The 12871-nt window shown below is 35.4% G+C and overlaps 1 protein-coding gene across 1 annotated transcript in view; it reads right to left on the bottom strand.

Annotated features, from left to right (window-relative positions):
- Positions 1-9381: 9381 nt before the first annotated feature.
- Positions 9382-12871, bottom strand: part of UGGT2 (UDP-glucose glycoprotein glucosyltransferase 2) — a 187900-nt gene continuing 184410 nt past the window's right edge. The window contains exon 39 of the mRNA XM_063101517.1: positions 9382-9463. Within this exon, the coding sequence (XP_062957587.1) occupies positions 9441-9463 (23 nt within the window). The 3' untranslated portion in view covers positions 9382-9440. The remainder of the gene's footprint in view (positions 9464-12871) is intronic.

Genomic DNA, 12871 nt, shown 5'->3' with positions numbered 1-12871 from the left:
TGCTACCCCCCAAAATTTGAGAGCCTGCCTACATCCTGATGAACCAACATAGTGTCACCAACCTCAGCAAGGAAATACTAAGTGCCCCAGGGATTAGGCTACTCTCACACACCTCCAACACTGAATTTGGCTAAAGTACCTACATGCAGACCACACTACTGTGTCTACCTAGAACCAATACTAAAACATCCCATTCAGCCATTTTATATGCTACAAGAGGAACTTGTACAGCTACAAGAGGAAGTCCCTCTCCTCAAAGCCCACTCCAGAGTACTAGAAAAAGCAACTGCTCTACCAGATGATAAAACACCAGAGATACTGGAAATACGAAAATGCAAAATATGACACCACCAAAGGAATATAATAATTGTCAAATACCAGATTCTGTAACAGAAAGTCCTTGAAATGACAAAAGGAATTTCAAGCAACAATCCTAAGGAAACTCAATGAGATACAAGAAGACTCATATGACACAATGAAATGAGAAAAAGTATCCAGGACCTGAAGGAGGAAATGAACAAAGAAATCAAAGCCCTACAAAAGAATGTAGAAGAGCTTGTGGAACTGAAGGATCCATTCAACAAAATAAAAAGCACAACAGAGATTAAACAGTAAACTAGGGCAAGCAGGAAGAGAGAACTTCTGATCTTGAAGATGGCCTTTTTGACATAACCAAGGCAGACAAAAGAAAATAAAAAAGAATTTTAAAAATGAAGAAAATCTGAGAGAGAGAGAGCAGACAACCTTAAGTGCACAAATATCCAAATCATGGGTGTTCCAGAAGGGGAGTAAAAAGGAAAAGGCATTGAAAACATATTCAACAAAATAATAGCAGAAAACTTCCCAGGTGTAGGGAGAGAGACAGACCTTCAGACCTGGGAGGCTCAAATGTCCCCAAACAGATTCAACCCCAAAAGGTCCTCTCTAAGACACAGTATAGTCAAATTGGCAAAGCTCAACGACAAAGAAGGAATCTTAAAAGCAGCAAGAGAAAAGCATCAAGTCACCTATAAGGGAGCCCGTATAGAATAACAGCAGACTTTCACCAGAAACCCTAAATGCCAGAAGAGAATAGGATGATGTATTCAAAATACTAAATGACAAAAACTGCCAGCCAATTATATCCTGCAAAGCTATCCTTCAGAAATGAAGGTGAAACAGTATATTTCCCAGACAAACAAAAACTGTGGGAGTTTACCACCTCATGACCAGACCTACAAGAAATTCTCAAGGGAGCAGTGTACCTGGTATGTGAAAAACAACCATCACTACCATGAATACACCAGAAAGAACAAAAACCACCAGTAGATCAAAAATGCAAATTGTAAAGAGAAAGGAACTTTATCTAATGACCTCAATGAACCAACAAACACAGAAGACAAACAATAAAATGAGAAGAAAGTAACAAAAGATATTTTACAAATCCAAACAAAAATCAGTAAAATGCCAGAAGTAAATCAACACCTTTGAAAAATAACTCTTAATGTAAAAGGATTAAATTCCCCACTCAAAAGACACAGACAGACTGGATTAAAAACTGACAGTCTTCAAGAGATTCACCTTAGCTGTAAAGACATATACAGACTAAGAGGAAAAGGATGGAAAAAAATATACCATGCAAATAGAAACCAAAAACAAGCAGGAGGAGCTAGTCTTAGATTAATTAGACTTTAAACCAAAAACCATAAAAAGAGACAAAGAAGGCCACTATATAATGATAAAGGGATCTATCCAGCAATAAGACTTAACAATCATAAATACACATGCACCCAACATTGGAGCAGCCAAATATATAAGCAAACACTATTAGACGTAAAGAAAGAGACAGACACAAATGTCATAATTGTTGGGGACCTGAACACTCCTCTCTCAACATGGGACAGATCATCTAGGCAACAAATAAACAGAGAAACACAAGATCTAAACAACACTTTAGACCAATTGGACTTGGCAGACATCTACAGAACATTTGATACAACAACTACAGAACATACATTCTTCTCATCAGCACATGGAATATTCTCCAGGACAGACCACATGTTAGGTCACAAATCAAGTCTCAACAAATTTTTAAAAATTGAAATTATCTCATCTATTTTTTCAGACCTCAATGTATTAAAACTAGAAACAAATAACAAATAAAACTCAGGAAACTATACAATTACATGGAAATTAAACAACATTCTCCTGAATGACATGTGGGTCAAAGAAGAAATTAAATAGGAAATCAAAAAATCTCTTGAATCTAGTGAAAATAATGACACATCATACCAAAACCTGTGGGATACTGCAAATGCAGGACTAAGAAGGAAGTTTATCACAATAAACACTTACTTCAGAAGAACAGAAAGATTGCAAATAAAAAGATTGCACCTCAACTCAAAGAACTAGAAAAACAAGAACAATCCAATCCCAAATTTAGTAGACAGAAATAATTAAGATCAGAGCAGAACTAAATGTAATAGCAACCCAAAAAACAATACAAAATATCAATGAAACAAAAAGTTGTTTTTTTTTTTTTTGAGAAAATAGACAAGCCATTAGCTAGGCTAACTAAAAAAAGAAGAGAGAAGACACAAATAACCAAAATTAGAAATGAAAAGGTATCAGTCATTGCAACGGATACCACAAAATACAAAGAATCATTAGAGGCTATTACAAACAACTATATGCCAACATATTTGAAAACCTGGAGGAAATGGACAAATTTCTGGACACATACAAACTACCAAGAATGAACCAAGAAGAATACCTGGACAGACCAATAACAAGCAATGAGATTGAAAATATAATCAGCAGTCTTTTAACAAAGAAAAGCCCAGGACCAGATGGCTTCACTGCTGAATTCTACCAAACCGTTAAAGAAGAATTAATTCTGATTCTCTTCAAACTATTCCAAAAAATTGAAAGAGGTCATTCATCACTCTATGAGGTAAACATCACCCTGATACCAAACCTAGAAAAGATCTAACTACAACAAAAAAACTAGAGGCCAATATCATTAATGAACATAGATATAAAAATCCTCAATAAAATATTAGCAAATAGAATAGAGCAACACATTCAAAAATTATACATCACAATCAAGTGGGATTCATCCCAGGGATGCAAGGATGATTTAACATACTCAATTCAATAAATGTGATACACCACATTAACAAAATCAAAGACAAAAACCATACAATTATCTCAACAGATGCTGAAAAAGCATTTGACAAAATTCAACATTCCTTCATGATAAAGACTCTCAGCAAATTAGGTATGGAAGGACAGTATCTGAACACAATTAAAGCCAAACACAACAAATCGATTGCCAACATCATCCTGAATGGGGAAAAGTTGAAAGCTTTTCCCTTAAGAACCGGAACAAGACAAGGATGCCCACTCTTTCTACTCCTATTTAACACAGTATTGGAAGTACTAGCCAGAGCAATCAGGGAAGAGAAGGAAATAAAGGGCATCCAGATTGGAAACGATAAAGTCAAACTGTCCCTGTTTGCAGATAATATGATCCTAAAATTTCAGCAAAGTTGCAGGATACGAGATCAACACACAAAATACAGCAGCATTTTAATGCTCCGACAATGATCTAGCAGAAAAGAAATCAACAGAGGTAGCCCATTTACAATAGTCACCAAAAAAATCAAATATCTAGGAATAAAGTTAACCAAGGATGTGAAAGATCTCTATGTTGAGAACTATAAATCACTGTTGAAAGAAATTAGAGGACACAAGATAGAGAGATATTCCATGCTCTTGGACTGCAAGAATTAACATTTTGAAAATGTCCATAGTACCCAAAGTGATCTGCAGATTCAATGTAATTCCCATCAAAACACCAATGTTATTCTTCACAGAAATGGAAAAAACAATCTTAACATTTATATGGAAGAACAAAAGACCCCCAAAAGCCAAAGCAATCCTGATCAAAAAAATAAAATAAAAATAAAATAAAGCCAGAGGCATAACACTACCTGACTTCAAATTATCCTACAAAGCCACAGTAACCAAAACAGCATGGTACTGGCATGAAAACAGACACTCAGACCAATGGAACAGAATAGAGAACCCAGAAATCAGCCCATGTATGTATAGCCAACTGATCTTCAATAAAGGCACCAAGAACATACATTGGGGAAAGGACTGCCTCTTCAAGAAGTGGTGCTGGGAAAATTGGACATCCATATGTAGAAGAATGAAACTAGACCCACACCTCCCACCATATACCCAAATCAACTTAAAATGGATTGAAGAATTAAAAATACATACTGAAACTATAAAACTCCTAATAGAAAACAGAGGAAACACCTCAGGAAGTAGGACTGGGCATATACTTTACGAATATGACCCCAAAAGCACAGGCAACAAAAGGAAAAATAAACAAATGGGATTATATCAAACTAAAAAGCTTCTGCACAGCAAAAGAAACAATTAACAGAGTGAAAAGACAAACATCAGAGTGGGAAAAAATATTTGCAAAATATGCATCTGACAAGGGATTAATATCCAGAATATACAAGGAACTCAATCAACTTAACAGTAAAAAAAAAAAGTAACTCAATTAAAAAATGAGCAAAGGAGCTGAATAGGTAGTTCTCAAAGGAAGAGATACAAATGGCCAACAGACACATGAAAAAATGCTCAACCTCACTCAGCATCTGGGAAATGCAAATCAAAACCACACTGAGGTATCATCTTACTCCAGTTAGACTGGCTATCATAAAAAAGACACAGAATAAGAGATGCTGGCAAGGATGTGGAGAAAGGGAAACCCTCCTACACTGTTGGTGGGACTGTAAAATGGTGCAGCCATAATGGAAAATGGTATGGAGGTTCCTCAGACAACTACAGATAGATCTTCCATATGACCTGCAATCCCACTGCTGGGTGTTTACCCAAAGGAATGGAAATCATCATGTTGAAAGGATACCTACACTCCCATCTTTATCACAGCTATATTTACAGTAGCCAAGAGTTGGAACCAACCTAAGTGTCCATCATTGGATGAATGGATAAGGAAAATGTAGTATATTTATAGAACGTAATACTACCCTGCCATAAAAAAGAACGAGATACTGCCATTTGCAGCAATGTGAATGAACTCACAGAAAATTATATTAAGTGAAATAAGCCAGGCACAGAAAGAGAAATACTGCATGTCCTCAGTTATATGTGGGAGCTAATAAAAAAATAAATAAAGAAAAAAAAAGATAACAATTACAATAATATGTTGAACTTTTTAAGAGAAGAGAAGACAACTGAGGTTGCTGGGGGTGGGAAAGGGGGACAGGGAGGGGGGAGAAGGAAGAATTGGTAAAGGCAAAAAATACAAAATAATTAAATAAAATAACATGAAGGAGTTGGATCTGGGGGAAAAAAAGAGAGACAGGAAGAATAAGGTGTCGTGTTCTATAGCAATATGGGTGACTACAGTCGACAACAATTTACGCTATAACTTCAAGCAGATTTTGAATGTTCCCAACACAAAGAGGTGACAAATGTTTGAGATGATGGATATGCTAATTACTTGGATATAATCATTGCACACTATATAAATTTACCCAAATATTACACTGTATCCCATAAATATATACAATTATCAAGGATCAATTAAAGAAAAATAAATTTAAAAGAAAAAATGCATAGACAGAAGTAGATTAGAGGTTACCAGAAACTATGGGGAAGGAATAATGAGAAGTTATTAACAGGTACAGAGTTCATGTTTATTATGATAAAAAAGTTCTGGAGGTAGACAGAGGTAGTGGTCATTGTGAATGTAATTAATTCCACACAATTGTATGTTTAAAAATGTTTAAAATGGCAAACCTTTAGTTATATATATTTTACAATAAAAAAAGCTCCCCCCACCAAGATAAATAAATAAGTAAATAAGTAAATAAATAAATAAATAAAGTAAACCTCTTCAGGTAGGATACCAACCTCATCTTGTTGGGCAAATCCACATGACTGAAATAAACTTCTTAAATGCAAGTAATTATGAAAGTAGAAGACAAGAATCTTTTCCAAATCTGAAATCTTTACAACAAAGAGTAGTAAGTTCTAAGTCAAGAGGCTTCACTCTAGAACTTCTGAGAAAACAGAAGTTAATATTTGATAAATTCGGTTAATAAATTGCCAAATGGGAACAGCCATCCCATTACTTCAAGACTTTAAAAAGAGGGGCTACAGGATGGGCTTGCACACCTGACCAAGTACCTCGAAGTTACAAAGTTGCCTGTAATTTGAACTTTGGCCATCAAAGTCCTGGACCTTCATGTCTCCCCATCCTCACTTTGCCACCCAAAATGAGATTTTAACCAATCAACTTGTTCTTTGGAAGTGAGTGGATCCCTATTAATCCTCCTAAGTAACAAAAGTAGGCAAGACAGTGGCTGGGGTCATAACTTACACCTTTTGGTACTGAGCATGAGTCCATCAGCACCTTTTACTTGATCTCTGGAACCATGAATCTGAGACACGCCAGAGTCTTTAATAATGTCTTATTTGTTGCTTAGTGAGAAGCTACATTTCACTAACTTCTTTGCTGCTTTATTTCAGAGAAGAAAATGCTCTTAGCCATGTTTTAATCACTGAAGGATGCTCTGACTTGCCATACTTAATGCCTCTGAAACTATTCTGCTGGGTCCCCTCTACCTCCCCCGGGTAGTGGTGGCTTCTCAGGTGCTAGAGTCAGGACCTGGCACACAGAAACAACCATTTCTTTGGGCAGGACCCTGCTCATGTGTCAAACTATACTTTCATTGTTAAAGCCTGCTCTTATCTGTAACTCGAGGCTGACATGGCTTGTGGTGCCTTTTGGAAATTTTTGGTTTTATCCCTTTAGGAGCTATGCTGTTCTCTAGGAACCTGAGGGTAACTGGAGCCAAATGATGGGCACAAACCTTCTGTATCTAGGCATCCTAGGTGGCATGCCTCCTATTCTACTTTATCAAAATAATAATACATTAATAATAATATCACAATAATACCTAAAACTCACATGTCTCTACAGTTAAAGCTCAAACTGTCCTGATTCTCAGTTTAGATAAGCTGCCTGTTCTGACACTTATCTCTAAGGAGAGGGAAAGAGGAGAGTCACAGAAAATATGGCTTATTTTCCTAGGATTTGATTTTTGTTAAAACTTGATACAGGGCATGCACCTGAGAGTCAGGATTCAGCATCCTCAATGTCTGTTAATGCCCTTGGACGATATTTGTTCAGCATCCCCAGGCCAACAGAAAATCCCTTTTGTTGGCTTTCCCTCCAAGTGTTGGCATCTGCTCAAGCTAGACCTACAGTCAGTTACGTAACGTGTCCCTGAGAGGATAAATTTTTGTATGGCATGGCTGTTTGTACGCACTGAGAACTCTTGACATATCAGGATTTGAAAATGAGCCATTTTATCAAAGAATCTCCTTGTAAAAAAAACACCTTATGTGTAAACCTGGGTTTTCTGATATAAGGTATCACTCATCTGTAAATGAGACATGTAAATTTAACCCCATTCAAATCGTAAGATACAAACAGGGAGGGGAGCCACCAAGACTGTGTTTACATTCTGCAATTTGAGCTGATACTCTAAGAAATATGGGATCTAGACTATTAGAACAGGTAGTTGGTAGTAATAAGGGTGGAAATCAGGTGTGTTTGCCAGCTTACCCTTCTCCCTACAAAAACAAAGTGAAAACAAAGGCTGATTACAAAGGAAAGCAAAGTGCCATCTCATAGTCATTTGCAGCTTCTGCCCAACCACCACAGCAGACCTCTGGGTAGCTGGCTGTAGCATCTGGCATTAGCTAGAAACTTACAGAGTCTTACCTCTCACCAAGCCCTGGTGCTATACCCAACTCCAAAGAGAAGTGAGCCAGATAGCATTATGGTGTCGGTCGCCCCAGGCCAACTTACCGCTTCAGCTTTCAAGAGACTTCATAGGATTCTTTGAACCCACAGGAATCTAGTTCCACCAGAGTAGGGCACACCTGGAGCACTCCATTTTATCACAGACATTGGACAAGCAACAAAAGGAGGGACTGGGAGAGGTGATTTCTTATTAATGAATGAATGAACTATGCCCTCCCATCCAGCCCTACCTGCTGCGGGAAGGCCCCCCCCAAGGTGGAGGGGGTCATGGGCTGAGCCGCTCATGACCCATCCCAGCCCCCACCCCTTATCCCCTCCTCCTCCCATTGCTCAGCAACATCTTAGTATGTAAAAATATAATAGATAAATTTTAAATAAAGAATGAATAAGGCTGCTGTGGAAAGGCAGTTATTTTCAAATACTCTAAAGGCTGTGCTGTCAAATAAAGGATTAGTGTTGTTCTGAAGAGCTCAAAGAAGTAAGAGAAGAGACTGCCAAAAGACAGCTTCAAGCTCACTATGGAACTCTGAAAGATGGACCGGCCTGTCTATAGAGGTAGAGAGTTCCCCGTTGCCCTGGAAGTTTCCAAGATGGCTTGAAGCTCCATTTGACAGGGCCTTGTAAATGGAGCTGGCACATTGGCTGGGGGCTAAAAGTGTTTCTTAAACTTCGCTTATCAGCAGAATCATATGGAGAGCTTTTAAAATAATCATGATTTCCCAAGCTCACTTCAGACCTATTGAATCAGACTCTTCGGGAGGCGGAGTCCAAATGACATTGAGGTCTCTTCCAGTTCCAAGACCTTATTCTAGAATAGTTAGATAATTATTAAACATTTACTATTCCTATTCATCTATTATTAATATACAACAGGAAAAGTTTACATTATTAACTTAGTTTCCATAAAAGTACCCAGTCCTTTCTAAAAAATAATATACATACATACCCCATATTCCCATGAATTACCATTTTATGACATAAAACTAGAAACATTAAAAAAATACAAATACAGCACAGGGATTAAACATCATATGGTTTAAGATAAATAAATGACTACAGTGCAACATTACTTCCATTTTAAAGCAATAGTTAAGGTATAAATGGGCTTTTTTTTCCTCTTATTCAGCAATAACCATGAGTCTTTTTTCTCTCTCAGAAAAAAAGAGCACAAAATAAGTTTAATTTTTAAATGCATTTTGTAAACAGGGAAATATGGACACATATTAAGCTGGATTACAAAAGGATGCAGATGGTTTGATAAACACCCATAAGGACCAACTAACTAGTCAGATACCATCTACTGGATTATTTGGCAAAACAAACTTTAACTGGTAAAAACCCAGTGTTTTAAGCAATCAGGAAAAAGGAACAATTTAGTTTTAAATACTGAATGCTAATTTCCTATATAACTTAAGCTTACTCAATACATTAAGTACATGTACTGTAAATAATTAAGATTTTTAAATTGAAGAATATGTCACTGATCTTAATGAAACTTCCTAATAGTCTTAGCAGTAGTTCCACATTTTCCCAGCAGGTGGCAGATTTCTTGTCATACTTTCATCTTCATACGTCAATACTAGAGTTCGTCGTGTGTCAAAACTGTAGGGGAGGAAGGTTTATTCAGTTCTTGAAATCTTAAACATAAAATTAGCTTAAATGTTACTGAGATATGGGATTCAGAAAAGGTGGACTAATGGGTAGAAAACTATGCTATCTACCCTAAGTGAATCATTGTGCAGAATATGCATGTATTGAAACAATACACTGTACCCAACAAATGTTTAAAAAAAAAAAAAAAAAAAAAAAAGGCTCAGGTGTTAACTGAGTATCTTTGTGATTGTTAGTTCAGTACCTATAAACTTCATGATAAGACATGGAAATAATTCTTTGTACATTTTGGTATCTATCATCCTGTTTCATAACTATTTGTCTTTTTATCTACCTAGAATGTGAGCTCCCATGAGTCAGTGAAGACAAGGAGTACACCTTATTTATCTTTGTTATATCTAGGATCTAGCACTCTGCCTGGCAGATAGAGGCCTTGAAGAATATTAATAGATTATTCACCATGCCCAAAGTATCCTACCATTAACGTAACAGAACAACAGAGAACAGAAGACATATATAGTCTTCTTCTAAGATGGGAGGACAGAGCATTCAGACATAGACATAAGTATTGTACAAATGTGAGATCAATTCTAATCAAGACTCTTAGAAACCAAAATGGTTTCTTACTGGTTTAAGAGCATTGAGAACTCAGAACAATACTTTCAAGCAGAAATTAATTTAAAAGTGTCCTATTTTTCACAATAAAAATGCACTAAAAAAGTATAGAATTAATTCAAGTATAAAATCCAACTAGTTAGAATTCTGGAAAGAGAGAACAGAGAAAAGGGGGGAGGAGGAAGATTATTTAGAAACAAAACCAAAAAACACAGTAAAAAAAAAAATATCCAAGGCCAAAGAGAGACATGAGTCTTTCAGCATACAAGCTGACAAAACTTAGAGGGTGCAATGAAAGTAGTGATAAGAGGGAGGGTTACAGCTGTAAATTCTTATGTCAAAAAAGAAGCTCTTGAATCCACAACCTAACTTTGCACCTTAAGGAACTAGAAAAAGAAGAGCAAACTAAACCCAAACACAGCAGGAGAGAAATAACAAAGAGTAGAATAAAGATGAATAGAGAACAGAAAAAAAAAATAGAGAAAATCAACAAAACCAGTGTTGGTTTTTTGAAAAGCTTAACAAAATTGACAAACCTTTTAGCTAGACTAATTAAAAAAAAAAAAAGAGGACTGAAATTACTATAATCAGAAACAGAAGTGGGGAACATTACCACAGTTTTACAGAAACAAAAAAGATTATAGGAGAGTAATATGAACAACTGTATGAGTAATATGAACAACAACTGGATATGTAGATGAAATGGACAAACTCCTAAAAATATACAACCTACATATATCTTACTAAGACTGAAACATGAAGAAACAGAAAATCTGAATATAATTACATATCTTTTTACCCATCTAGAGTGCTATATAACTAGCAAGAATATTGAAGCAGTAATCAAAAACCTCCCAACAAAGAAAAGCCCTTGTTCAGATGACTTCACTGGTGAATTCTATCAAACATGTTTCAAGAAGAATTTATACCAATTCTTCTCAAAATCTTCCAAAAAATTGAAGAGGAAAGAATATTTCCTAACCCATTCTATGAGACCAGCATTGCCTTGATACTAGATAGACAGTACAAGAATAGAAAACTATAGACGAATATCCCTTATGACTATGGTTATAAAAATCCTCAACAAAATATAAGCAAACCAAATTCAACAGCATATTAAAATGTTTATATACCATAATCAAGTGGGATTTATTTCTGGAATGCAAGGCTGATTCAATATATGAAAATCAATCAATGTAATATATAACATAAACAGAATGAGGAAAAAAAACCATGATCACTTCAATTGATGCAGAAAAAGCATTTTAAAAAGTCAACATCCTTTCATGATAAGAACACTCAACAAACTTAGGAATAGAAGGAAACTTCCTCAACACAGTGAAGACCATATATGAAAAACCCACAGCTAACATCATACTCAATGGTAAAGGACTGAAAGCTTTTCCCGTATTATCAGGAGCAAAAGAAGGAAGCCCATTCTCACTGCTTCTATTCAACACAGTATTGGAACTTCTAGCCAGAGCAATTAGGCAAGAAAAAGAAATAAAAGGCATCCAAATTAGAAAAGAAGAATTATAATTATCTGGGATCAATCATATCATATTGTTCTGTACCTATTTTTTAACTTAAAAATATGCTGTTACGACAAATACATTTATCTCAATTTTCTTGAAACAACGCACTATATTCCACTATTTGTATTTATCAACTTTTATATAACCAATCATCTATTGATGGGCAGTTACATTATTTCTATTTCATTATTAAATTTAAAGCTATCATATACCAATATACACACCATTTTTAAAAAATGTAAATTTCTTAAAGTGAATTGCTGGGTCAAAGGATGTATACACTGTGACTTTAGATATATATAATAAAATTTCCTTTCTTTATACAGCTACTACACATATGGCTGTATGAAAGTGCTCACTTGCCAACTTCCTCACTAGCACTGGGTATTATTAATCCTTTAACTCTTTCCTAATTGGATAAGAGAAACATTTCATCTCAGTATTTTGTGCTTTTAAAAATGTTTGTGTGAAGCAATTTTCCTTTCTTCCTTTTTTTTTTCTTTCTTTCCTTCTCTTCCTCCTTCCTTAGTCTTCTTTTATCTTTTTTCTTCCTTTAAAAACATATATATACCACTTACAGAATAATTTTTTCTTTTGAATTGAAGTGATCTTTACCTATATTAAATTATTACATATACATGGATGTGTTTCAAATACGGAACTTCTAGGACACCACCACATTGGCTTTTTAAAGGAAAACAGTAAGTCAAGATGAAACACAACTTCATGTTTATGTGAGAAAGTTTACATATAATCATTTCAGCTTCCCTAAAAAATAAAGCTGAGGAAAATAGAATCGTATTCTTACAGTCAGTCTATCATACTGACAGGAATACAATAAGAGCTCAATGCTCTTTTAAGAAAAGATTAAAGAACAATAGGAAGAGAGAGCACTGACAGAGAAAGGAAATTATGAGAGAATCAAGAAGTTTCTATCAGCTTTAAAAAAAAATTCAACACATATTTGTTAAAGGTTTATGTAGGATGATGAAATGCCAAGGTAGCCACAGCTTTTTTAATATAAAAAAATGGAAAGAAAATTTAAAAGAAGTCACTCTCCAGCCCATGACTAAAGATATTACAACTGGGAACATGTGAGCAAACCTGTATTACGTATGAGATTAATTTAGATGATGGAAGGTAATGTTTTCAGTTAGCTATGTAAGGCTTTTATTAATTTTTAGTGCTTGCTTGGATTTGCACATTTGACAAATTCAGCATAATCTTAAAGATAGGTATTTCTTTTACT

Source organism: Cynocephalus volans, chromosome 7, assembly GCF_027409185.1.
Source record: "Cynocephalus volans isolate mCynVol1 chromosome 7, mCynVol1.pri, whole genome shotgun sequence".
NCBI classification, from domain to species: Eukaryota; Metazoa; Chordata; class Mammalia; order Dermoptera; family Cynocephalidae; genus Cynocephalus; species Cynocephalus volans.
Note: the sequence above shows the minus strand (reverse complement) of the source record. Positions and strands in the feature narration are given on the sequence as shown.